The 27,254-nt window shown below is 42.1% G+C and overlaps 2 protein-coding genes across 2 annotated transcripts; both read left to right on the top strand.

The window, feature by feature from the left end:
• Nucleotides 1-12,146: 12,146 nt before the first annotated feature.
• Nucleotides 12,147-14,133, top strand: LOC114692372 (KH homology domain-containing protein 1-like). The gene is made up of 3 exons (XM_028868105.2): nt 12,147-12,319; nt 13,458-13,640; nt 13,951-14,133. Exons 1-3 carry the CDS (start codon nt 12,214-12,216, stop codon nt 14,073-14,075), a joined length of 414 nt encoding a protein of 137 aa, XP_028723938.1. The 5' UTR covers nt 12,147-12,213; the 3' UTR covers nt 14,076-14,133.
• Nucleotides 14,134-17,050: 2,917 nt separating this feature from the next.
• On the top strand, nt 17,051-18,836 carry LOC114692373 (putative KHDC1-like protein). The gene is made up of 3 exons (XM_028868107.1): nt 17,051-17,178; nt 18,225-18,407; nt 18,718-18,836. Exons 1-3 carry the CDS (start codon nt 17,073-17,075, stop codon nt 18,834-18,836), a joined length of 408 nt encoding a protein of 135 aa, XP_028723940.1. The 5' UTR covers nt 17,051-17,072.
• Nucleotides 18,837-27,254: the final 8,418 nt, after the last annotated feature.

Below are 27,254 nucleotides of genomic sequence, written 5' to 3' on the forward strand. Positions count from 1 at the left end.
ATTACACTCATGATATTAATTATATCTGTGGTATTCATGGATTACATTCTCAGTATTCATTCAATAATTATATTTATGGTATTCATTCATTACATTAATTGTATTGATTTATTACTTTCATGATACTACTGTCCATTTGTGGGACTTTTCTATCACATAAAACAGACATTCTCTACTTAGGAAATCATTGCTTTGTATTCCTTTCTTCTCCATCTTGAGATAACGTCTAATCTTTCTGTCTCTATAAATTTATATATTCTATATATTTCATGTAATACAGTCCTATAGTATATGTCCTTTTTGAAATAAAAATATTTTATTTACAACTGCAGGTGAAATAATACACAGAAAACTTAAACATAAAAACAGGTTATAATTTAAAAGTCCAGGGTTATTTTAAACAGTAAAATATTTTCTCTCTAGAAAATAGTATAAATGATAACATTTTCAAATAGCCCCTTTAAGCCAAATGATAGCTGAATTATACATATAAATATTGATTAGATTCTGGGATTCAGGAGAAACCTGTCTTCATCTGTTCAGAGAGCTATGTTTTACTGAAGTTGTGTAAGTGAGATTCCTATTCATCTTCCCCTTCACTGTTTGATTTTGACAGACATTTCTCTATAGGCTAATACATGATCTAAAAAGGTTTTGGCCTCCTCTCCTGAAAGTATGGCCAGCATTTTCTTTCATCAGCTTGATACAATACAAATTTTATCCTAATAGTGAAATGTTTCACTAAAGCTTGCCCAATGATTGGGCAAAATCAAAACTTATTATAAGCCACAGTCATTCACATCTAATATTTCTTTCTTTTTATTTTATTTTATGTTTTATTCAAAGCTTTTTTTTTTCTTTTTTTTAACCAGAGACTTGGTTGAAATACAGAGGCTATGTCTGAGAAGGGAGTAGCCACACTTATATCCTATCACTTAAGCTCTTAAACCCTGAGCATGAATAGCCCCAAGGTAGGGTGGGTGCAACATGATTAATATCAAATTATTGTTTTATCTTATTCTATCTAGTTAGTTCACTAGTGTACTAAAGTCTAAGACTCAGAGGCCCTGCTAATCTCAGAGATTAACACCCTCTAAAATCTATAAATGTAAATATTGTCCTTTGTTCCATCAGTTGCTGTTGGATATATTATCCCAGTTCCCCATTTTCATCTGCTGTGAGTGGCCCTCACTATTAAAGGACATGAATCTATTATTGCAAACAAATCCAGAAAGTTTTTCTTTAACTTCCCACATAAAAGAAATAACAAATTTTTTTAATATACATATTGGATGGGTGCCTTAGGAGACTTAGGAGTAGGCAGGTGGATCTCTTAGTTTAAGGCCAGCCTGGTCTACATAATGAGTTTCAGGACAGCCAGAGCTATGTAATAGAGAGACCCAGTCTCAAAAAAAAAATGAAAGGCCGGGCGTGGTGGCGCACGCCTTTAATCCCAGCACTCGGGAGGCAGAGCCAGGCGGATCTCTGTGAGTTCGAGGCCAGCCTGGGCTACCAAGTGAGCTCCAGGAAAGGCGCAAAGCTACACAGCGAAACCCTGTCTCGAAAAAACCAAAAAAAAAAAAAATGGAAAAGAGAGAAAGGAAGAAGGAATATTCCCACCTTTTCCTCCTCTTCAGTTTACAGAGTTCCCTCTTATAGCATTGTGGAGACTCACCCAGCACCTGCTGAAGCCCGATCTATAAGTGTCCACAGGCATCTTGATGCACCCTCAACTATCAAATCATTGGACAGGAAAAGGATTGCTAACTGAATACTATGCCATGGTCAAATACAATACTGCTCATAACTAGAAAAACATATTCTTACTTCTATTAATAAACTTCAAGAACAAGAACAGACATTTCAAAACCAAGGTGTCAAGATATGTCACCAAATCCAAGAGAAACTGTTCTAGAAAGCTGTTGCTTTTTCTTCTAGCCCTCTCCCAAAACTGACTGCACAATAATGTCACAGAGGCAGCCATGAATAATAAAATAAAGATTTTGCCCCACAAGAGGCTATACACTTTTCTAAACTCACCTTGGAGCATTCATTCATTTAGATCCCTAGGACCTCAAAAGAGACAACTTCTGGGTTGTATTCCCTAGTTGTATTATTAGTATTGATTTGGAGGGCTTGCTTCAGATGTATCTGGGGACTGGTTTGACACAGGATCTCAGATGTATCCCATGTTGGTCTCAGGCCTTAGATGACCCTCTGGGCCCAGCTTCCCTTATGCTGTTGATACAAGCTTGCATAACAACACAAGCTATTTTGGTTTGGTGAGACAAAATCTGGCTATGCCTGGCAGACTGGCCCAGAAATCAAGATCCAGGACGGGTAGTGATGTTGCATGCCTTTAATCCCAGTGCCCAGGAGGCAGAGGCAGGCAGGTCTCTGCTTTTGAGGGCAGCCTGCTCTACAGATCAAGACTACAAGTCTACAAGACTAAGAAAAGAAACCCTGTCTCCCAGGGGTAAGGAGGGGAAAGAAATCAAGACCCCATGTTGGCTCACACCTTTAATCCCAGTGCTTAGAAGGCAGAGACAGTAATCCAGTCTTAACAGAGGAGGTGGTGCCTAGTCTCACTGCAATGTGATATACTTATACCATGACCGGTTGATATGCATGGGAGGCCTGCCCTTTTCTGAAGAGAAAAGGAGGAGGGGGAGTGGATGGGAGAGAGGAGGAGAGATGGGAGGAGGGACTGGGATGATAAGAGGGAGGAGAAGCTTCAGTCTGGATGTAAACACAAAAAGAAATGAAGGAAGGAAGAAAGCAAGCAAGCAAGCAAGATAGAAACAAAGAAAGGAAGAAAGAAAGAAAGGAGGGAAGGAAGAAAGAAAGAAAGGAAGGAAGGAAGGAAGGAAGGAAGGAAGGAAGGAAGGAAGAAAGGAAGGAAGGAAGGAAGGAAGAAAGAAAGAAAGAAAGAAAGAAAGAAAGAAAGAAAGAAAGAAAGAAAGAAAGAAAGAAAGAAAGAAAGAAAGAAAGAAAGAAAGAAAGAAAGAAAGCTGGGCGGTGGTGGCACATGCCTTTAATCCCAGCAATCAGGAGGCAGTGGCAGGCAGATCTCTGTGAGTTCAAGGCCAGCCTGGGCTACAGAGTGAGTTCCAGGAAAGGTGCAAAGTTACACAGAGAAACCTTGTCTTGAAAAACTGAGAGAGAGAGAGAGAGAGAGAGAGAGAGAGAGAGAGAGAGAGAGAGAGAGAGAGGAGAGAGAGAGGAGGCAGAGGCAGGAAAATCCACATCTTTCAGGCCACCCTGTTCTACAAAAAGAATTCCAGTACAGGGCTACATAGAGAGAGGCTGTCTCAAAAAAAAAAAGTTAAGAAAGAAATCAGGATCCTCCTGCCTCGGGCTCTTAAGCGCTGGGATCACACACAGGTCCATGTCACCACCATGCCCTGTTCATCTAACTGTAGGACTGGAGCTCTCTTAGAGCAGAGGGAGAGCTGTTAAGTCTGCACCTTCTCTACTTCCACCACCTCCCACCCCTCTGCTCAGTGGCCTCTCAGACAAGGGAGACTGATTCCCAAAGCTCAGACCCTCACAGAGCTGATTCTGTCCTCAGAACCCCTACATTTTCAAAGCAGGGAATGGGGCAGATGATGAGATGTATCTGCACGACTTGGATGACTCCACTCTAAGCAGTACCCACACCTGTTGGCCTCAGTGTCCTGGCATCTTTCCTTTCTCCATTCCTCAGAATGGCTGCATCAGATGCTGACAATTTTTCATGGACTAGAAAAGTTAACTTTCTCAAACTTTGTCTTAGAGTTCAAAAAAGGGATCCAGCTGGGCGGTGGTGGCCCAGGTCTTTAATCCCAGCACTCGGGAGGCAGAGCCAGGCAGATCTCTGTGAGTTCAAGGCCAGCCTGGTCTACAGAGCGAGATCCAGGACAGTACATTCGGGAGGGGAGGCCAAAATCCTTTTAGAGTATAGATTAGCCTATAGAAAAATGTCTGCTGAAAATCAAACAGTGAAGGGGAAGATGCATAGGAATCTTACACAACTTAAGTAAAACAGCTCTCTGAACAGATGAAGACAGGTTTCTTCTGTATCCCAGAATCTAATCAATATTTATATGTATAATTCAGCTATCATTTGGCTTAAAAGGGCTTATTGGGAAATGTTATCATTTTTACTATTTTCTACAAAAAGTATTTTACTGTTTAAAATAATCCTAGACTTTTAAATTATAACCTGTTTTTTAATGTTCAGGGTATCTGTGTATTATTTGGCCTACAGTTGTACATAAAATGTTTTTACATTTAAAAAAAAGGACAGCTGGCCTGTGGTGGTGCACGCCTTTAATCCCAGCACTCGGGAGGCAGAGGCAGGTGGATCTCTGTGAGTTCGAGTCCAGCCTGGGCTACCAAGTGAGTTCCAGGAAAGGCTCAAAGCTACACAGAGAAACCCTGTCTCGAAAAACCAAAAAAAAGGACAAATACTATAGAATTTTATTACATGAAATATATAGAATATGCAAATCCATAGAAAGATTAGATGTTATCTCAAGATGGAGAAGAAAGGAATCTAGACCAATGATTTCCTAAGTTCAGAATCTCTGTTTTGTGTGATGGAAAAAAGCCCACATATGGACAGTCATATCAGGACATAATATCATGAATGTAATAAATCAACACAATTAATGTAATTGATGAATATCATAAATATAATTATTGAATGAATACTGCAAACGTAATCAATGAATACGACAAATGTAATTAATATCATGAGTGTAATTAATGAATATCATGAGAGTAATTAAAAAATAAATTAAAAACAAAAAAGGATCCAAACTGTCTTCTACTTATCTTATTCCGTTCCCAGCTAGCATCACCTATAGCATACATTGACTGGCCCCTAAATAAAAAAAAAATAGCCTGACTTGGGAAACTGAGGCAGGAAAGCTCATGGGTTTAAGCCTAAGTCCAGCTCCACGCAATGCCCTTGATATTCTCTTGTCTTTGCCTACACTAAACCAACCTAGCAGTAGATTTTCTGTGCAAGGCAGTTTCCAAGGTCTGGGAAGGCTACCCTGACTCCCAGGAGTTACAACCCAGGGCTGGAGCTGGAAACAAGCTAAAAACTGCTTCTCTCACATACCAAAAGCCCTGTAGGCTCCTTGCTGAGTGAAAAGAGGTTGTGCAGAGAACTTCTCAGAAGGCTTAAGATCATCCTAATCTTAACATACAAGCAGATGGGGGGGGCAGAAAATGGGATGCAGGGTCCAGATGGAGACATGTTTATAGTAGGCATGGAGGCCACCTGGCTGAGCCTGAGCGTGAGCCTTCAGCACTGTTTTCTGGGATCCATGAGTTGACTATCAGGCTACTGGATTTCCTTAACTATTTTCTCTTCACAGGGCTCTTCAGCCCACTGTGTCTTACCAGGGCACCACTTTCTATTTTAGGATATGGGTGGTTTCTTGAGCAGAATGAAATGGCGGGGATTGTTAGGCAATGGTTGGAATTAATTGTGTTCCAAAGCTACCAAGGTAGTTAACTGGTTTTCTTGGCCCATAACTAAAGAAAGAGTCCAATTAGTTTCAGATTAGAAAACAATCCTAAACTTGATTGGAAAGGACAGCCGAACCACCCCCCCCCCCCTTTGATACAGTATCATCACTAAGAAGCCAGGGCTATCCTGGAAATCACTATATAGTTCAAGCTGGCTTTGAACTCACAGAGATCTGCCTCCATCTGCCTTCCAAGTGCTGGAATTAAAGGTGTGTGTTACCACATACCCAAACTAGCCTCATAGAAACAGTGTTGGTGGGTGGATTTACTCTATTATCAGATCCAGGGGAAACAACTATGGTACTGGCCAAACTGATCACACATTGTGATGTCAATACTTCAGGAAGTATGAATTTGACCTACATTGATTTAATGAAGTGTTGGAAAAATATATTTCTTCTGTATTTGGGAGAAGAGTTTCCTGTGTCCTTCCCGTGTTCCAGAGTGAATCCTGGAATGTGTTGAGCCCCTCCCAGCCCACTTGTGGACACTAAGGATATAGTAGCTGTGTCCTCCCGAAAGTGATACAGCAGAGGGTGAAGCCTGGTACCTTGATGATGGAGTCAAGCAGACTGTGTCTTATCAAAGTCAAGATGTGATAGACAACTTGTGCCTACATTCGTGTTGTGGCCATCCATCATTTCCTTTCTTTGTTCTCAGTCACAGTTTCTTCCGCTAGATGCCAATGCATCTCTATGGAACACCACTTTGCATAATGTGTTTTGATGAAGTAATGATAGGTTGCCCATGCTTGAATGGGATTGGGCAGCCAATAACCATGAACTCTTTCTCCTTCTGTTCTTTGTCCTCCTCATCTTCATCTTTTCTTGGCCTATATAGGATCTCACTATGTTATTTAGGCTGAACTTGGGTTTAAACCCATGAACTTTGCTTTCTCAGTTTCCCAAGTGCTTGTCTTACTCATAGAAGGCACTTCACCTGGTCAGGCTATGTTTTTTTCCTGCTTAGGGTCCAATCAATGTATGCTGTGGGTGAAGCTAGCTGGGAACGGAATGAGATAAACAGAGTGGAGTCAGGATCTCTTTTTTGGACTCTAAGACAAAGTTTGAGAAAGTTAAACTTTCCAGACCATGAGCAATTGTAGGCACCTGATGCAGTCATTCTGAGGAATGGAAAAAGGAAAGAAGCCAGGACACTGAGGCTTACTAGGGCCCGGGGGGGGGGGCACGGCTGCTTAGGGAGGGTTCTCTCCTGTCTGGCAGATACAGCTCATCATCTGCCCCATTCCCTGCTTTGAAAATGCAAGGGTTCTGAGGACAGACTCAGCTCTGTGAGGTACTGAACTTTGGGAATCAGTCTCCCTTGTCTGAGAGGCCACTGAGCAGAGGGGTGGGAGGTGGTGGAAGTAGAGAAGGTGCAGAGGAGACCTAACAGCTCTCCCTCTGCTCTAAGAGAGCTCCAGTCCTACAGTTAGATGAACAGGGCATGGTGGTGACATGGACCTGTGTGTGATCCCAGTGCTCTAGAGCCCGAGGCAGGAGGATCCTGATTTCTTTCTTTCTTTCTTAACTTTTTTTTTTTTTGGTTAGGGGACAGGGTCTCTCTATGTATTGGAATTCCTTTTGTAGAACAGGATGGCCTAAAAGGTATGGATTCTCCTGCCTCTGCCTCCTCTCTTTCTTTCTTTCTTCCTTTCTTTCTTTCTTCCTTCCTTCTTCTTTCTTCCTTCCTTCCTTCCTTCCTTTCTTCCTTCCTTCCTTCCTTCCTTCCTTCCTTTCTTTTTTCTTTCTTTCTTTCTTCCTTCCTTCCCTCCTTTCTTTCTTTCTTCCTTTCTTTGTTTCTATCTTGCTTGCTTTCTTCCTTCCTTCATTTCTTTTTGTGTTTACATCCAGACTGAAGCTTCTCCTCCCTCTTATCATCCCAGTCCCTCCTCCCATCTCTCCTCCTCTCTCCCATCCACTCCCCCTCCTCCTTTTCTCTTCAGAAAAGGGCAGGCCTCCCATGCATATCAACCAGTCATGGTATAAGTATATCACATTGCAGTGAGACTAGGCACCACCTCCTCTGTTAAGACTGGATTACTGTCTCTGCCTTCTAAGCACTGGGATTAAAGGTGTGAGCCAACATGGGGTCTTGATTTCTTTCCCCTCCTTACCCCTGGGAGACAGGGTTTCTTTTCTTAGTCTTGTAGACTTGTAGTCTTGATCTGTAGAGCAGGCTGCCCTCAGAAGCAGAGATCTGCCTGCCTCTGCCTCCTGGACACTGGGATTAAAGGCATGCAACATCACTACCCGTCCTGGATCTTGATTTCTGGGCCAGCCTGCCAGGCATAGCCAGATTTTGTCTCACCAAACCAAAATAGCTTGTGTTGTTATGCAAGCTTGTATCAACAGCATAAGGGAAGCTGGGCCCAGAGGGTCATCTAAGGCCTGAGACCAACATGGGATACATCTGAGATCCTGTGTCAAACCAGTCCCCAGATACATCTGAAGCAAGCCCTCCAAATCAATACTAATAATACAACTAGGGAATACAACCCAGAAGTTGTCTCTTTTGAGGTCCTAGGGATCTAAATGAATGAATGCTCCAAGGTGAGTTTAGAAAAGTGTATAGCCTCTTGTGGGGCAAAATCTTTATTTTATTATTCATGGCTGCTTCTGTGACCTTATTGTGCAGTCAGGACATTTTTGGAAGAGGGCTAGAAGAAAAAGCAACAACTTTCTAGAACAGTTTCTCTTAGATTTGGTGACATATCTTGACACCTTGGTTTTGAAATGTCTGTTCTTGTGCGTGTGTGTGTGTGTGTGTGTGTGTGTGTGTGTGTGTGTGTGTGTGTGTGTGTTTTGGGGTTTGTTTGTTTGTTTGTTTTTCAAGACAGGGTTTCTCTGTATAGCTTTGTGCCTTTCCTGGAACTCACTCTGTAGCCCAGGCTGGCCTCAAACTTACAGAAATCCACCTGCCTCTGCCTCCCCAGTGCTGGGATTAAAGATGTACACCACCACCACCCAGCGAAATGTCTGTTCTTGTTCTTGACGTTTATTTATAGAAGTAAGAATACACTTTTCTAGTTATGAGCAGTATTGTATTTGACCAGGACATAGTATTCAGTGGGCAACCCTTTTCCTGTCTAATGATTTGGTAGTTCAGAGTGCATCAAAATGCTTAAAATGCTGCAGACACTAATAGAACGGGGCTTCAGCAAGTGCTCTGTGAGAAAACACAGTAGCATATGGAACAAAGGACAATATTTAATTTATAGATTTTAGAGGGTGTTAATCTCTGAGATTAGCAGGGCCTTTGAGTGTAGAGGGGAAGAGTCTTAGACTTTAGTAGACTAGTGACCTTACTAGATAGGATATAAAGCAATAATTTAAGACATTAATCCTGTTGCACCCACCCTACCTTGGGACTATTCATGCTAAGGGTTTAGAAGCTTAAGTGATAGGATATAAGTGTGGCTACTACCTTCTCACAGACAGTCTCTGTATTTCAACCATGTCTCTGGTTTAAAAAAAGGGGGAAAAGCTTTAAAAGAAAAATAAAATAAAGGGAAACTTAGATGTGAACAATGACAACAAATTCCCCAGAAGCTTCACTAGGCAAAATGACTATGACAGATAGTTTAATGTTTTCTACCAAACACAAACATTTGTTCAAAGGCTGGGTGGAGAAACACACCTTTAATCCTAGCACTCAGGAGGCAGAGTCAGGAGGATCCCTGTGAGTTCCAGGACAGCCACACCTACATTAAAGAGGCTCTGTGTTAAAGGAAATAAAACAAACAAACAGAGTTAAAGAGAAAGAAAAAGAAATTATCCTGGCCAAGGTGGTTACCATTGCTATAATTAGTGCCTCATAAATCTGAGCACTGAGAAGTCAGTGACTTGCCAGAGATGACCAAGCATCAGAAAAAGCTGCAGTATTATAAGCAGGCCATCAATGGACAGAGCCAGGTAATGACTTCTATGGAATATTTTTCTAGTTGAATGAAATTCAGTGTGTGTATTTAAGGTAAACACTGGTTAGGTATGATTTAAATTTTCTGAAACATTCATAAAAGAAATAAGAAAATCTGGAAGCTGTAGAGGATGGTTTATGTATATTCCCCTCCAAATTCAAATGTTAACCTGCTCTAAAAGACATGCATTACCGCTGGGCGGTGGTGGCACACACCTTTAATCCCAGCACTGGGGAGGCAGAGGCAGGTGGATCTCTGTGGGTTGGAAGCCAGACAGGTTTGCAAAGTGAATTGCAGGACAGCCAGGACTGTTACACAGAGAAACCCTGTCTCAAAAAAAAAAAAAAAAAAAAAAAAAAAAAGCCGGGAAGCGGTGGCACATGCCTTTAGTCCCAGAGCCAGGCAGCTCTCTGTGAGGTCGTGGCCAGCCTGGTCTACAGAGCTAATTCCAGCACAGGCACCAAAACTACACAGAGAAACCCTGTCTCAAAAAACAAAAGAAAGTAATGGGTAATGTATGTGGCCTATGTTTTCATTGTTGCTAATAGTTATATTTAATATAATTTAATAGTATTCAATATAATTTAATATTTAATAATATTGATATTGCAATAACTAGAGGCTAATTTGTTTATGTATATAATATGTATATATTTATATTTAAAATTTAAAAATGAGCAAGGTCTGGGAGTGCACACCTTTAATCCCAGCACTTGAGAAGCAGAGGCAGGATGATCTCTGTGAGTTAGAGGTGTGACTGATCTACACAGCCAGGCCTATGTAGAGAGATCCTGTCTCAACCTGGTGTACATCTTTTATCCCAGCAACCAACGTAGGAGGATCTCTTGTGAGTTTAAGGCCAGCCTGGTCTAGATAGTGAGTTCTAAGACAGTCAGGACTACAGAGTGAGACCCTGTCTCCAAAAGTAAAAAAGAAAAGAAAAGAAAAGAAAAGAGAAAAGAAAAGAAAAGAAAAGAAAAGAAACAACAAATTATAAATAAACAAGTAAACAAATAAAATTTTAAAATGAATGCAAAAACACTCTCAGAGAACTGGCAAGATGGCTAATCTGGTATAGACACTTGTCAATCCTAACAGCCTGAGTTCCATTCCTAAGACACATGGAAAAAGGAAAGAACTAATTCCTGCAAGTTGTTTATTGACCTCCACACATGTGGACTGCTACATGCCTGTACATACGTAGACACACACACACACACACACACAAACACACACACACACACACACACACACACACTGTAACTTAAAAATTTGTTTAAATATCTCAGGGTTTGATATCTCCAAAATGCCAAAACAGCTTTGATATTTGTGGATCCATCTCAACATCTGTGAATACAGCTCTTTATTTGCAGATGGCGGTGGGAGGGGGGCAGCTTGGGCGTGTTGAGACATGATTTCATGTATGTTACACTGGCTGAACTCTTGACAAAGCTGAGGCTGAACTCCTGATTGTCCTGCCTCCACCTCGCAAAAGCTGGGATTACAGGTGAATGCCACCATAGGCAGCTTTACTTTCTTTAAGCATCTGGTTTGCTTTAAATCGGATCAGCTATTTTTGGTATCAAGTCATCTTAATAGGCCAGATGTGTGATGATTCAGAAACATACAAAGGTTCACACTCATTTGTTCATTAAATAAACACATACTCAATGGTTAAAAAAAAAATAAGCAGGCCATCTTTACAATGTTGCTTCAAACATCGATGCACCTAGATGCTGACAGCACACAACATTCAGACTGGAATTTAGAGACCTGCACTGCAGCCTGGAGGAAGAATGTTGACTTGCTAATGGTTGGTGTGAAACTTCACTGAAGGAAACATACATGTTCTGCATCTTGAAACTCTCCAGGCTGGGCTCCTACTCAGAGGTCTGCCTGTCTCTGCCTCCCCGGTGTTAGGATTAAAGGCAGGCACGCCCTTTTCTGACTTTATTTCTCTTATTTTGGGGAGTATAATATAATTACACCATTTTACCCTTCCCTTTCTTCTCTCCCAACCCTGTCATATACCCCTCCTTGATATCTTTCAAATTCATGGCCGATTTCATTAGCTGTCTTCACATGCACATGTATATGTATATACATACATACTCCTATATAACCAGCTCTCTTTGTTTTTCCTCTGCACCCTAGCCCTAAAATATGAAATTATCAAATAAATAATAAACGCCACCACCCTAATGGAACTAGGGATGTAGACTAGACTTACCCACAAACACTGATTTTATAAGAAGGGCAGTAAGGGTGCTGGTTTGCTGGCATAGGCTTTAATCCCTGCACTGTGAAGGAAGAGATGGGTGAATCTCTGTGAGACTGAGACCAGTTTGATGTACATAGTAAGTTCGAAGACAGCCAGAGCTATGTAGAAAGACCTTGTCTCAAAATAAAACAAAATAAGAAACAAACAGATGTAGGACCCACCCAGGATCTTCCTGCTCCTGCACATTCGTCTATCATCCACTTTTCTAGTTGATGCTCAGGAGACTTCCTGAAGCACATTTAAGCTTACCTAGAAGAAAATTAGTATTCCTGGGCACTAATGATGACCTCACTGTAGTAAAAGACTAAGCCAACAGCTGATTGTTTGGATTAATAGGAGAAATTTAGGGATGAATCCTTTACCCTAAGGTGGGTCAAGGGCTGGGCTTTAGGAGGGAGTATATAAGCCAGAGCCTGGGCCCTTCTTCACAACTACATTGGACAGTCAGCTGCTTGGAGTTGCCTTATTCTGAAGTGGTAGAGCTCTTGTGATGGAAATGGATGGTTTCAACGAGAATGCCTGGTGGACATTGCCTGAAAACTTTGATGCCCCACTTGTAACATTCATAGATGAAGCCCAGGATCAGCAAATATTTGGTAGGTGGACTTTCCTATGTCCTCTTCCCCTCTTTCATGGTTTTCCAATCTTCTCCTTTTATGCAGTCTGTCCCAGATTCCTAGTTGTTGTGTGACACCATTCCTGGGGAAATGTGGGCAAGTATGTACTCACCCCTGAGAGGGAACCCATACCAGCAAAGGAAGCCATCAGTAGAACTTGGTGAACCAATGAGATTTATTGGGGCTCCTTAGGGATAGTAGTGAGGGGTTACCCACAGGAGCAGAAATGACTCCAAGACAGCTGTGTCACTGAAGCCCACCCAGCATGGGTGACAGCTCACAGAAGCTAGGGCACCTGGAGCACACTGAAAAGCCAGCAGGCAACTCAACATGCAGTTGGGTGATCTTTCCCAGGGGCTCAGCTGGTCTCTGCTCTTGCAGGCTGCTTGGATGGGGTTTCTCAGCAGCTCTGTCTGCCTGAGTGTTACTACAGGCAGTCTGCACCCCTTACATTCTCTGTTTTGCTTGTTTTGTTTTTTGAGATGGAGTTTCTGTGTGTAGCCTTGGCTATCCTGGAATCTGGTCTGTAGACCAACATATCCCCCTGCCTCTGCCTCCTGAGTGCTGAGATTAAAGGTGTGTAGGACCACCTCCCACTTTGCTTAAGTACACTTGGTGAGCTCAGATCCTTCTGAAGCTGATCAATTTTGACCATTTTCGTTTTTTCTTTTGTTGTTGTTGTTGTTTTATTTTGGTTTTTGTTTGTTTGTTGTTTGTTTTTTGAGATAGTGCCTCTCTGTGTAGCATTGAATGGCCTGGAACTAGCTATGTAGACCACGCTGGCCTTGAACTTACAAGGATCTACCTGCCTCAGTGCCCAGAGTGCCAGGATTAAAGGAGTGCACCACAAAGACTGCCACACCCTGTTCCATCTCTTCTTTAACACCCACTGTCTTTAAAGCTTCACTCAGAACAGGTTTTACGGGATTTAGCTCAGTGGTAGAGTGCTTGCCTAGCAAGTGCAAGGCCCTGAGTTCAGTCTTCAGCTCCAGAAAAGAAAAAGAAAGAAAGAGAACAGGTTTTAATCTTGGAGGTAACTGCCACCCAATACCAGCCTCATCACGTACACCCAATGCTAGTGGCTTATAAATCCTTTTGTTGTATCTTCTGTGTTCAGGCCATGAAGACTTACACCTCAGAAGCATCGAGCTACACAGCAACACACTCATTCAACTGGAGAGGTGGTTTACAGCTTCAGGCCAGACTCGAGTCACTGTGGTTGGACCACCCAGAGCAAAGCGGTGGTTGATGGATATGATTTGGAGTGTGGGGAGCCAGGAAGCTTACCACCAGGCCCGAGGTAGGTGACTTTGACAGATATGCCCTTGAGGGTTGACTGCCTGACAGATAATAGTTGTATGGTACCATAGATTCTGATTGAGTCTCTCAGGACTGTGGGAATCCAGATGCTCCTCCAAGTCCATTCTAAGGGAAAAGTTTTAGGTTACAGCCATTTTCATTTCCTGAAGTCTCTAAGATCCTGGGGAGGTATGAATAGATACCTGGGAAGGCCTGGGCTTGTCTGAATTCTTGCCCTATCACATCCCCAAGGAAATCTTGGTTCCTCGTCCTGAGCCTCACTTTATCATTGTTCCACATTCCCTTCCTAGGTGAAGAGATGTTGGAGAGAGTTCAGAACCAGCCCCTGACCAATGCCGACTTCGATGCCTCTCTCAGGGTGCAGTCACATTCCTGGGGCCTTTCTCCACCTGACCGGATGAAAGGGACCACCTAAGACTGATCTGTTCCGGGAAACCAGGGGAGTTCTCACCAGCATTTGAGAAAAACATGAAAGCTACTAAAGGGACTTGGTGTACTATCCTGTCATTCTGAGGGGAGTCTCCTCAGCATAAGATAGTGCTGTGTTGGCAAACATGCAATAAATAAGTTACCTATTGTGAAATGCTTTCCCTGATAATTTATTTCCTTTGGATAAACTTACCAACCCAGTATCTCTGGAAGCTGTGTTTCTAGGTCTAGACTGACTATATTGTCTCCTAGGAAGCCTAGTACAAAGAAGGGGACCGGGAACATAATACAATCAGCTTAAAAGATGGAAAGCCTGGTAGGCTACTCTCTATTGGCCCAAAACACAGGTTCTGCAGACAAAGCTCCTAGAAGATTTAGGGGTCTCTATCCTTCAATCACAAGGGAATAGAGAAGAGTGGATGTAGGGATTCTGATGGAGACAATTTGTTGAAGTTGCCAGGGTGGATACTCAGTTCACTGAGCCTGGTTAAAAAAAAAAAAAGAAAAGAAAAGAAAAAAAAAAAGATGTTGCATCGTGTCAAGAACCAACCCCTGACCAAAGGTGACTTGGATGACTCTTTCAGCATGCCGGCATACATATGTGGACTGATTCTTGATATCGTTTTTTTTTGGGGGGGTTCTGACCTGGCTGGCCTTGACCTCACAGAGATACACCTGGTTTTGCCTCCCCAGTACCGGGATTAAAGGTGTTCAACACTGCCAGGCTCATATTTACTATATTCTACCGAGAAAATACTGTACTGTTGAAAATAATCCTGGACTTTGAAGGATAACCTGTTTTCATGTTCACGCTATCTGTATTATTTCTCCTGCCATTGTACATAAAATCTTTTTACCTTCACAAAAAGGACAAATACTATAGAATTGTATTAGGTGACATATATAGAATATACAAACCATAGAGACAGAAAAATGAGACACTATCTCAAGATGTAGAAGAAAGAAATAAAGAGCAATGATTTCCTAAGTACAGAATGTCTGTTTTGTGTGATGGAAAAGTCCCACAAATGGAGAGTAGTATCAAGAAATAATATGAATGTAATAACTCAATAAAATTAATGTAATTCATGAATATCATAAATATAATTATTGAATGAATACTGTGAATGTAGTCCATGAATACCATGAATGTTAATAATATCGTGAGTGTAATTAAAAATAAATAAACAAATAAATAAATAAATAAATAAATAAATAAATAAATAAATAAATAAAAACTTAGCCCAGTGGTGGGTGGTGTTGAACACATTTAATCCCAGCACTGGGGAGGCAGAGGCAGGCAGACCTTTGTGAGTTCAAAGCCAGCTTGGTCTACAGTGCCAGATCCAGGAAAGTCACTAAACTACACAGAGCAATTCTGTCTCAAAACCAAAAATTAAGTAAATAAAAAAAAACTTAATAATAAAAGGAAAAATTGAAATTACATGTGAACAATGACAACAAATTCCCCAAGAGCTTGTAGTCACTAATTTTTTCTATCAAACAAACATTTCTTGAAAGGCTGGGTGGAGATGTATACCTTTAATCCTAGCACTCAGTAGGCAGAGTCAGGAGGAACCCTGTGAGTTTCAGGACAGCCGGACCTACATTAGAGAGACCCTGTCTTAAATTAAATGAAACAAACAAACAAACAAAGAGAGTTAAAGAGAAAGAAAAAGAAATTATCCTGGCCAAGGGGGTTACCGTTGCTATAAATAATGCCTCATAAATCTGAGCCCTGAGAAATCAGTAACTTGCCATTGATGACCACGCATCAGAAAAAGCTGCACTATAATAAGGAGGCCATCTTTACTATGTTGCTTCAAACATTCATGCACCTAGATGCTGGCATAACACAACATTCAGACTGGAATTTAGAGACCTGCACTGCAGCCTGGAGAAAGAATGTTGACTTGATAATGGCTGGTGTGAAAATCCACTGAAGGAGAAATACCTTGTCTGCATCTTGAAACTCTCCAGGCTGGGCTCAAATGTGGGCGCCATGGGCCCTGGCCCCCGACTGAGAGTGGCTGCGGCCTTGCTTGCTGACCTTGACCAGATGTCCTCCCTATTCAGATTCCCTGTGGGTATCCACCCTTCTGAATGCTTAAGGGAAGTTCCTTGTTTGTGTATCCTGCATTTTGGGCGTTAACAACTTAGATGCAAGAATGTAGAACATTGGGTCTGGAATGTAGATCATTGGTAGCAAACTTCTGCCCTCAGGGGATTCTCCATTTGTGCTGTAAGCCTGTATTTAAGGTTTCTTCCCTCTTTCAATAAACGGCATTCGACATCCAATCTTACGAATGACCCGCTGTCTCTTGTCTCTATTTTTAATCCGCAGCCCTTCGCTCGGACATGGTGAACGGGTATCGGTAATGCGGGTGTTACCGCTACACTCAAACTCACAGGACTGCCTATCTCTGCCTCCCCAGTGTTAGGATTAAAGGCATGCACCGCCTTTTCTGACTTTATTTCTCTTATTTTGGGGAGTATTATATAATTACACCATTTTACCCCTTCCCTTTTTCTTTTTTGTTTTTTGAGACAGGGTTTCTCTGTGTAGCTTTGGAGCCTGTCCTGGAACTCACTCTGTAGCCTAGGCTGGCCTGGAACTCACAGAGATCCACCTGCCTCTGCCTCCCAAGTGCTGGGAATAAAGGCGTGCACCAACACCACCCAGACCTCATCCACTTTTCTAGTTGATACTCAGGAGTCTTCCTCAAGCACCTTTAAGATTACCTAGAAGAAAATTAGTATTCCTGGGCACTAGTGATGACCTCACTGTAGTAAAAGACGAAGCCAACAGCTGATTGTTTGAATTAATAGGAGAAACTTAGGGATGAACCCTTTACCCTAAGGTGGGTCAAGGGCTGGGCTTTAGGAGGAAGTATATAAGCCAGAACCTGGGCTCTTGTTCACAACCACATTGGACAGTCATCTGCTTGGAGTTGCCTTATTCTGAAGTGGTAGAGCTCTTGTGATGGAAATGGATGGTTTCAACGAGAATTCCTGGTGGACATTGCCTGAAAACTTTGATGACCCACTTGTGACATTCATAGATGAAGCCCAGGAAGAGCACATATTTGGTAGGTAGACTTTCCTATGTCCTCTTCCCCTCTTTCATGGTTTTCCAATCTTCTCCTTTTATGCAGTCTGTCCCAGATTCCCAGTTGTTGTGTGACACCATTGCTGGGAAGATGTGGGCAAGTATGTACTCACCCCAGAGAGGGAACCCAAAACAGCAAAGGAAGCCATCAGTAGAACTTGGTGAGCCAATGAGATTTATTGAGGATCCATAGGAGTAGGAGTGAGGGGTTACCCACAGGAGCAGAAATGAGTCTAAGACAGCTGTGTCACTGAAGCCCACCCAGCATGGGTGACAGCTCACAGAAGCTGTGGAACCTGGAGCACACTGAAAAGCCAGCAGGCAACTCAACATGCAGTTAGCTGATCTTTCCCAGGGGCTCAGCTGGTCTCTGCTTCTTTCAGATTTCTTGGACTGTGTTTCTCCCCAGCTCTGTCTACCTCAGCCTGACTACTGACAGTCTTTACTGCTTACCTACCCTTTTTGTTTTGTTATTTTGAGACAGAGTGTCTGTGTGTTACCTTGGCTGTCCTGGAATCTGCTCTGTAGATCAAGATATCCTCCTGCCTCTGCCTCGAGAGTGCTGGGATTAAAGGTGTGTTTGACCACCAACTGCTGGTTTCCTTAAGTACACTTGGTGAGGTCAGATCCTCCTGAAGCTGATCAATTTTGAGGGACTTCCAGAACTTGCTTATTTCTTTTGTCTTAAAGTGCTTTTCTGCAGGATGGAATTTGTAACTGTCCCGGTTCTTGAATATTTTGTTTGATGTTTCCTTTTTTTTTTTTTTGAGATAGTGCCTCTCTGTAGCCCTGACTGGCCTTGAACTCACCAGGATCTGTCTGTCTCTGTGCCCTGAGTGCTAGGATTAAAGGAGTGCACCAGAATGACCGCCACACCCTGCTTTTCTATCTCTTTTTTACCTTGGACTGTCTTTACAACTCAGAAGAGATTTTAATCTTGGAGGTAACTGCCACCCAATACCAGCCTCCTCACATACACCAAATACTAGTGGTTGTAAATCCTTTTGTTGTATCTTCTGTGTTCAGGCCATGAAGACTTACACCTCAGAAGCATCGAGCTACACAGCAACACCCTCATTCAACTGGAGAGGTGGTTTACAGCTTCAGGCCAGACTCGAGTCACTGTGGTTGGACCAATCAGAGCAAAGCGGTGGTTGATGGATATGATTCGGTGTGTGGGGAGCCAGAATGTTTACCACCAGGCCCGAGGTAGGTGACTTTGACAGATATGCGCTTGAGTGTTGCTTGCCTGACAGATAATAGTTGTATGGCACCATAAATTCTGATTGGGCCTCCCAGGACTGTGGTAATTCCAGATGCTCCTCAAAGTCCATTCTAAGGGAAACAGTTTTTGGTTACAGCCATTTTTATTTCATGAAATCGCTAAGATCATGGGGAGGTGAATAGATGACTTCGGAAGGCCTGGGCTTGTCTGAATTGTTCCCCTATCCTGTCCCCAAGGAAATCTTGGTTCCAATACTGAGCCTCATTTCACCATTGTTCCACATTCCCTCCCCAGGTCAATTGATGTTGCATCTTGTCCGGAACCAACCCCTGATCAATGCTGACTTCAATGCCTCTTTCAGCATGCTGGCATATATATGTGGCCTGATTTGTCATATCTCTTTTGCTTTCTGACCAATACATCTTGCCTGGAGATTAGAGGAGTGAGCTAGCCACTATTTAACCATAGAGGCTAAGCAGTGGTAGCATACATTTCTCTGTCTCTCTGTCTTTCTGTCTCTCTGTCTCTGTCTCTCTGTCTTTCAAGACAGGGTTTCTTTATGTAGCTTTTTACTTTTTGTGGATCTTACTCTGTAAACCAGGCTGGCCTCAAACTCACAGAAATACGCCTTCCTCTGCCTCCCAAGTGCTGGAATTAAATGTCATCGCCTGGTTGTGGCACACACTTTTAATCCCACACTTGGATGAAAGTAGGGAGATCAGGAGTTCAGGTCTTCCCTGGGCTACATAAAACTAAAGCAATCTAAAAGAGAACCAGAGCCAGATGGTGGTTGTTCAGTCCTTTAATCCCAGCTCTAGGTAAGTAGAGACAGGAATATAAGTTGGGCAGAGACAGAACTTGGTCCTCCATTTGGTTTGAGGATTTGTAGAGGTAAGAAGTTTTAAGTGGCTGCTGCTCTGCTTCTCTGATCTTTCAGCTTTCATTCTCAATATCTGACTCTGGATTTTTATTATTAAGACTAATTAGGATCATTCTTTAGGGGTCTATCTATACCTAACAGGCTGAAAGAAACCACTTAAGACTGATCTCTCCTGGGAAAGTAGGATGTGAGAATTCTCACCAGCATTTGAAAAAAAAACAACAAAGAGGATAATAAAGTGACTTGTGTTGGTGTACTGTCCTGTTGCTCTCTGAGGGAAGTCTCCTAAGCATAAGACATTCAGTAAATATCCAGTAATTATTTTACCTAGTGTGAAATGCCTTTTCTGCTCATTTATTTCCTTTGGATAAACTTACCAACCCAATATCTGCAAGTTGTGTTCCTAGGTCTGGACAGACTATATTGTCTCCTAGGAAGCCTAGTACAAAGAAGTAACATGATACAATCAGCTTAAAAGATGGAAAGCCTAGTAGGCTACTCTCTATGTGCCTAAAATGCAGGTTCTGCAGACGAACCTTCTCAGTAGGTTTAGGAGTCTCTATCCTTAAATCACAAGGGAGTAGAGAAGAGTGGATGTAGGGATCCAGATGGGGACGATTTGTTGAAGTAGACAGGGTGGATAGTCAGTTCACTGAGCCTGGTAAAAATGCCCAAATTATCTCTGACTGCTAGTTGTTTGGGGTTGGGCTTGTACAGTGATTTTTGGGGATCCATGAATAAGTTAATGGCAAGGGTCTCCTGACTCCATTCAGAACAGTGCTATCCTTCTGTTGATCACTCAACAGAGAGCTGGCAAAGCGTTTTCTTCCTCAGTCACTTCCTCTTCACACTGTTCCTCAGCAGCCTGCATCTCACAAGGACTTCATTGCCTTAAACTAGGAGAAAGGCATCATGTTTTGGACCAGAATGAAAATGGGAGAAATTTCAGAAAAACATTTGAATCTGGAACATCCTTTGTAGCTAGTTTCATTAGTTTCACCCTGCCAGCTGCTGAACAGGAATTAGATCAGTTTTACAGTAGAAAACACTTGTTAGTCTGACTAGACGAAGAAAGCAACCTAACTACTCTCAAAAGGGAGTATCATTTGCTTTTGATTTGATAATTTCACATTTTAGGGCTTAGGAGATAGAGGGAAAACTGTGTTTATATAGGAATATATTGTATATACATGTATGCATGTAAAGACAGCTAATAAAAAAAGCTATGAATTTGAAAGATCAAGGAGGGGTATATGAGAGAGGCTTTGGAAAGAGGAAAGAGAAGGGGTGAAATGATGTAATTATATTATAATCTCAATAATAATAGAAATAAAATCAGGCATAGTAGTGCATGCCTTTTGTTTTTGATTTTGTTTTGTTTTTGTTTTTTTGAGACAGGGTTTCTCTGTGTAGCTCCTGGAACTCGATCTGTAGACCAGTCTGGCCTTGAACTCACAGAGATCCACCTACCTCTGCCTCTCCAGTGCTGGGATCAAAGGTGTGCACCACCACCACCACCACCACCACCACCACCACCACCACCACCACCAGGCATGGTACACACCTTTAATCCCAGCACCGGGGAGGCAGAGGCCGGTGGATCTCTGAGTTTGAGGTCAGCCTGGAGAGTTCCAGGCCAGACAGGGCTACATAGACTCTGTCTCAAAAAAAAAATCATAAAAGGTATTTTCTCTTTCACATCAACCTTCAGCAAATCAACCTTCTTCTCCAGGCTGCAATTTAGGTGTGTAAATTCCAGTCTGAAATATTTGTGAGCTCTAGGTGCATTCATCTTTGAGGTGACGTGGCAGTGACGGCATGCTTATACTGGAGCTTTTGCTGATACTTGGTCATCTCTGGCACATTACTGATTTCTCAGTACATAGATATCATGATCTCCAAAACAACAATGAGAAGAGAAACCACCAATGGCCAGGTTCATTTTTCTTTCTCTTTACTGTCTTTCTGTTATTTTGAGACAGGGTCTCTCTAGGTAGTAGCCCAGGCTTCCTGGAATTCACAAAGATCTCCCTGCCTCTGTCTCCTGAGTGGTGGGATTTCAGGCGTGCACCACCACACCGGCCCCCTTTTATAGTAAGTGTGGTACCACAGCAAGGGTGGCCTGTACTACTTTGGGGGAATACAATACCAAGCAAGCAACCAGAGTTTACATATTTCTGCATGAATTGCTTCTCTCTTAAGAGAAGTCTGGCTGCTCTGATATGAGAAATAACAGGGTTTGTTCTAGGAAAGACTCTCCCTGAGTGAGCCAGGGACCCCAGACTAGGGCCATGACAGGCTCTTCTAGTATCTTTGCTAGAGACCAGTCCTTAGTTTTGGTTTACTGGAGCTGAACGAGCAGCCCTGGGGAAAACCCCAACTCGGGGGCAACCAATCCGGGCCCCCCACAGCCTACTGCTAATTCAGTATATGCCCCACAGGCTTCTGCTGGCTAAAGAGAGTTCTCCCCACCCTGTCACTGGAAAGTCCCTAACCACTAGAGCCACCTACCAATCCTGTTACAACTGGTAAACTTTTTGTTTAAATCCACCAATTAGCTCCAGACTATTCTCTCATCCCTGGAATTTCCCTAACCTTGCTTAAAAGGAGCCTGTGAGCTTTTCTGTGGGTCACCATTACCCACTTTGTCAGATGTTTAGACCCCACATGTTGACAACTTTAATAAATGCTCTTGTTGATTGTATATATGATTTGGTAGTCTTTTATGGGACTTCTCTCAGACCCTAACATATGGTGCATTGGCTGGAAAGTCCCCTCAAGACTCCTGGCAAGAAAGCATTATAAAACCCGACTGATAGTAAGTGTGTGAGCGCTCTTTATCTTTGTTTGTCGTTGCTCTGACCATCATGGTTCTGGTCTGTGTTCTGTGTTTCTCTGGAAAGATGAAGCTATCTGAATCTGGAAGGTGGAGGGCTAGGTCGGTGCGCTATTAGCACTTGAACCATCTGAGTCAAGAGACATCTCAGCGGCACCTGGAAGGAACTGGGTCCCCTAGGTTGAATAGGGACAGAGGGTCCATTTGATTGGACAGGAGCACAGGCTGCTCCTGGTGCAAAATGGAATTCACCCTCCCCCAGAAAGCCATGAGCCCATTCCTGGTTCCTCTTTAGTGTGATGTCCTGGTACATTGTGTTTTCTGTTGCCCTGTTGTGATTTTTGTCTCCTCACTACACTACACTTGTCCTCCTACAAGGAGTGAGGCAGATAGCTTCCACCCCAATGAACATTTTATTGGACCATTTCAAGGACTTTCAGGCACAAGCTGGTGACTTGGAGCTCATCGTCTGGAATGGGCAGGGAGGGGTTTGCTCAATACAGCCATGGTGGGGACCAGGCTGCAGGCCGGCATGCTCCTGTGGGGGTGTGGGGGGGTGCTGGGGAGTCATTTCCTGTATTTGCTAAGCTGTGGCAGTCATGTTGTGACAGTTTACTTTGGGCCAGCAGGTGGGGAAGCCTGCTGGTGGCCCACCAGGAGTGGGGGAGGTCTTCAGGTACCAGACAGAGAAACTGGGATTGATTGTTATGGCCAAGGAGGCTGATAATTCTTTTACAGGAACACTGATTGACACTCAGTGGCCACAAGTGACTGTATGTAGCCACTGCTCCCCCTTCCCTCCTTCGTGAGCCAAATTCTTCACTGTGGACCAAGGTTCTTGCCACAGCTACTTCCTCTTAACTCCTTCCTGTCCTGACACTGCCTAAGAAACTGCTGAATTGAACCAGCCTATAAAATATTATGTTTGGGGGAAATTATACTTTTGTTTCCACAGGGTAAAAAAAAAATACCATTTTTGGTCATTCAGATCCAGTGGTTTATAAATATTTGTCATCATTTAGAGGAGTTGGTTACAAATTATTATTGGTTAGGGCAAGAAAAAACTACTGCTCGTCTCAGATGTTTTACATTGGTACAGGTTTTTATGTGTTGATGCAAATTTAGGGTTATTTTTGTTATGGTATATGTATGTTTCTGTTCTGGTTTAAGAGCCTATACAATATTCTAGACTACTGAGGGAAACCACAAGAAGGACGTTGATAAAAGTTTTCATGTTATCTGGAAAACGAGGGAGAAGATAAGAAACTGAAATAACAAACAGAGGAGAAAAGAAAGAGGAGTTTGTCCAAAATAAAATGTCTGGCTGAACCAGAGCAGCAGAGATAGCAGAAGCCTGCCTTGGGGATGTATAGTAAGTTGTAGAAGGCCAGAGCAGGTATGAGATTTGACCAAGTTATGTTAATTCCGGTTGGTTTTCATCATTTAAAAAACAAAGCTGATGATTCTTCACTGCAAAATATTTGAGAATGGGGTCATACTCTTTAAAGGAGAGAGGAGGACTGAGGTCCCATGTCAGACTTATTTAAAAATATAATATATAACTACGACTACAGGTTAATAGTGAATCATCATGTCATAGTCCTCTGGGTTACAGGGTTCTCTATGATTGGCTTTCTATGAAATGACAAGACTAAAGCTCTTAGCTACTCAGAGTTTCATAGAAAAGCCCAAACCTGTTTCTTAAAAGAAAAATGCTTATAAGATGAAAATAAAACAAATGCAGAACTCTGGCCTGCAAAAAGCAACACTTCTAACAAAGCCATTTTAGAAAAATGAGGCTCTAACTTTATATTTGGTGTAGGGAATGGTTGCCATCGGACCCAGAACAGCATCACTGATTTGGACTGTTGTAATGATGACAGAAATGTAAGGTTGGGGACTGGAGAGACGGCTCAGTGGTTAAGAGCACTGGCTGCTCTTCCAGAGGACCCAGGTTCAATTCCCAGCACCCACATGTCAGCTAACAACTGTCTGTAACTCCAGTTCCCTGGGATCTGACATCTTCACACCAATGCACATTAAATAAAGTTAAATAAATTATTACAAAAAAAAGAAAGAAAAGAAATGTAAGGTTAGATGTAAACAGATGAATCTCTCCCACCTGCCTGTTTCCAAATAACCACTCAGAGGCTTACATTAATTATAAATGTTTGGATGATGGCTAAGGTGTACTACTGTCTAGCTCTTACATTTAAATTAACCCATTTCTATTAATCTATTTATTGCCTCATGGCCCTTGGCTTAGCAGTTCTTTCACATCTTGCTTCTGGAGTGGCTTGCAGCACCTGCCTTGATTCCGTTTTTCCCATCTGGCCTTCAGTTTGAATGTGCTGCCAAACCTTATTCTGCCTGGCTATTGGCCAAAACAGCTTTATTATCAACCAATTAGAGCAACACAAATTCACAATGTAAAGAAATACCATCCTGCAGCAGTTAGATTTGTTACAACATACTGTATATGTGATTCAACTGTGGTTTAGAATTTATACTCTATATAGTGATAAAAATTTAAGGTTATAAAGGTCTATTCAGGTTAACAAATCTGACTTAGAGTATTACACCTAAGTACTTATGTCTTTACCCAATGTTCAACAGCAGACTTTTAGAGAATTTAGATAAATGGGAACATATGTTTGATAAATAAGGTATTTGGTAAATTAGATATATATTCTATAATGGAGTTTCTGGTCCCCCAAGAGGGACGTTTTCCCAGGGCTGGACTTTTGGGCAGATGCTTCCACTGCTTATCAAGGGCAGTGCTGGCCTCCAGGCTCCCTCAGGCTCTGCTCATGGGCCACACCCCAACTCAAAAGCCGTCTTTCCACTGTTCACATTGGGCACTGGTCTTCTTTCCCTTGTCACTTTTCCTTGCCTTCTCAGGAGACACCCTTAGTTTAGTACAAACTTGTTATTTTTTCCCCCATGAAATGGTTATTCTGGTTTCTTTACTGGGCCCATTATCTATGTTTAAAAAGTTTTATTTTGATACTGGAAAAGCTTCAATTCAAAGTCGTGATTTTTAAGGCTAAACCTGCCAGAAATGGAATGTAAAGTCCTAGTCTTATGAGAGCTGCTTATGTAGACTGTTAAGGAACACAAATTAATAGCCATCTTATAAATGATCAAGTTCTTCAGTTATAGTCATGCTAAGAAATAATATAATTAAGTACAAGGATAAGCCTTCCTTAGTCCCCTGTATATATTTTCAAAGTTAAGCTGAAGATAAGTAACTAGAAACAAAATTTGTCTATTCAGATATCTCTAATAGATAGACAGTCCCCAAATGCTTCAGAGATCTGCAGAATATGGCATTTAAAATGTTTAACAAATGTTTAATAAAAAGCTTAATATAACAGAGACTCCCAGGTCCTAGCAATGACTCCCAAGGTCTACAAAGAAGATATAGAACAACAACAATGACTCCAACAGATTGTTGATAGCACTGACCACTGGGCAAGATAACCCAGAACAACACCTGCCATAAAGAAGTTGGAGGGGAGGGGAATGAGTAAGAGTGGGTTCAGGGGGAGTAGGAGTAGGGAAATGGGATAGATACAATCAAGGCACATTGTATATGTATATGAAGTTCTCAAAGAATGAATAAAAATATTAAAATAAATAAGGTTTTTCTTAATAGCTAATTCTTGTACAAAAGAGTTGATTTCTTGAAGACCTCAAGATATTATGTATGTATATAATGAATGTTGACCTAATTTATGTCTTTACTTTTTCCTGCTGATTTCCCTTTCTCCTCTTGGTCATCCTTCTTGTTCTGAATTTCTCTTGACATTGTGTGTGTGTGTGTGTGTGTGTGTGTGTGTGTGTGTGTGTGTGTGTGTGTGTGTGTTTGAGAGTGTGCACTATGTAACCTTCCCATCCTCCAGTACTGGGATGGCAAGCTTGGACCACGATGACCTGCCATAGTTATTGTTTTTTTTTCTTTATCTATTATATATGTTATTTACTTTTTTTTTGCTGGATGCCGTTTATTGAAGGAGGGAGGAGGTCTTAAATGCATGTTTATAGCACAATGGGAGGACCCCGGAGGGGAGAAGTTGGCTACCGATGTTTTACAATCTTGCATCAAAGCTGTTAAAGCCCATTATGCAGGATATACAGACAAGGAACTTCCATTTAGAAGGGTGGAACCCAGCAGAGAATTAGCATAGGGAGGATATCAAGGTCAAGGTCAGCAAGCAAGGCAACAGTTACCGAAAATGGGGGCCAGGACCCTACAGGTCCCCCTTTTACTAGAAAATGAGCTTCTGACTTAGGTTGTATGGAACGTCAGCAGGTCACCTTACCTATCATGGAGACGCCTGCCAAGGCCACACAGGCACTCTGTCTTAGGTTGGTGAGCGCCCCCCAGGCATTACCCATCTCTAAATACTCATACAGGCTCATCAGCTTGATACAGTATAAATTCTTATCTTAGTAGTGAAATATTTCACTGAGATTTGTTCAGTAATTGAGTAAAACCAAGACTTATTATAAACCATAGACATCCTGGAGTCCCCTATGCTATAAATATAGCTTCCATGGTTCTGTGGATTGCAGTCTGATTGTTCTTTTCTTTATATCTAGGATCCAGTTATGAGTGAGTACATACCATGTTTGTCCATCTGAGTTTGGGTTACCACACTCAGGATGATTTTTTTCTAGTTCCATCCATTTGCCTGCAAATTTCATGCTGTCATTGTTTTTCTCTGCTGAGTAGTATTCCATTGTGTATATGTACCACATTTTCTTAATCCATTCTTCAGTTGAAGGGCATCTAGGTTGTTTCCATGTTCTGGCTATTACAAATAGTGCTGCTATGAACATAGTTGAGCATGTATCTTTGTGGTATGAATCAGCATTCCTTGGGTATATGCCCAAGAGTGGTATGGCTGGGTCTTGAGGTAGATCGATTCCTAATTTTCTGAGAAACCGCCATACTGATTTCCACAGTGGTTGTACAAGCTTGCATTCCCACCAACAGTAGAGGAGTGTTCCCTTTGCTCCACATCCTCTGTCATTAGTGTTTTATATCATAGCCATTCTGACAGGTGTAAGGTAGTATCTCAGAGTCATTTTGATTTGCATTTCTCTGAT

The sequence above is a fragment of the Peromyscus leucopus genome, chromosome 16_21 (assembly GCF_004664715.2).
Source record: "Peromyscus leucopus breed LL Stock chromosome 16_21, UCI_PerLeu_2.1, whole genome shotgun sequence".
In the NCBI taxonomy this organism is placed as follows: domain Eukaryota; kingdom Metazoa; phylum Chordata; class Mammalia; order Rodentia; family Cricetidae; genus Peromyscus; species Peromyscus leucopus.

Coding starts and splice junctions, on each gene's coding strand:
- LOC114692372 (XM_028868105.2), top strand. CDS start 12,214: ATGGAAATGGATGGTTTCAACGAGAATGCCTGGTGGACATTGCCTGAA. Junction 12,320..13,457: donor CCAGGATCAGCAAATATTTG/GTAGGTGGACTT, acceptor TTCTGTGTTCAG/GCCATGAAGACTTACACCTC. Junction 13,641..13,950: donor AGCTTACCACCAGGCCCGAG/GTAGGTGACTTT, acceptor TTCCCTTCCTAG/GTGAAGAGATGTTGGAGAGA.
- LOC114692373 (XM_028868107.1), top strand. CDS start 17,073: ATGGAAATGGATGGTTTCAACGAGAATTCCTGGTGGACATTGCCTGAA. Junction 17,179..18,224: donor CCAGGAAGAGCACATATTTG/GTAGGTAGACTT, acceptor TTCTGTGTTCAG/GCCATGAAGACTTACACCTC. Junction 18,408..18,717: donor TGTTTACCACCAGGCCCGAG/GTAGGTGACTTT, acceptor TTCCCTCCCCAG/GTCAATTGATGTTGCATCTT.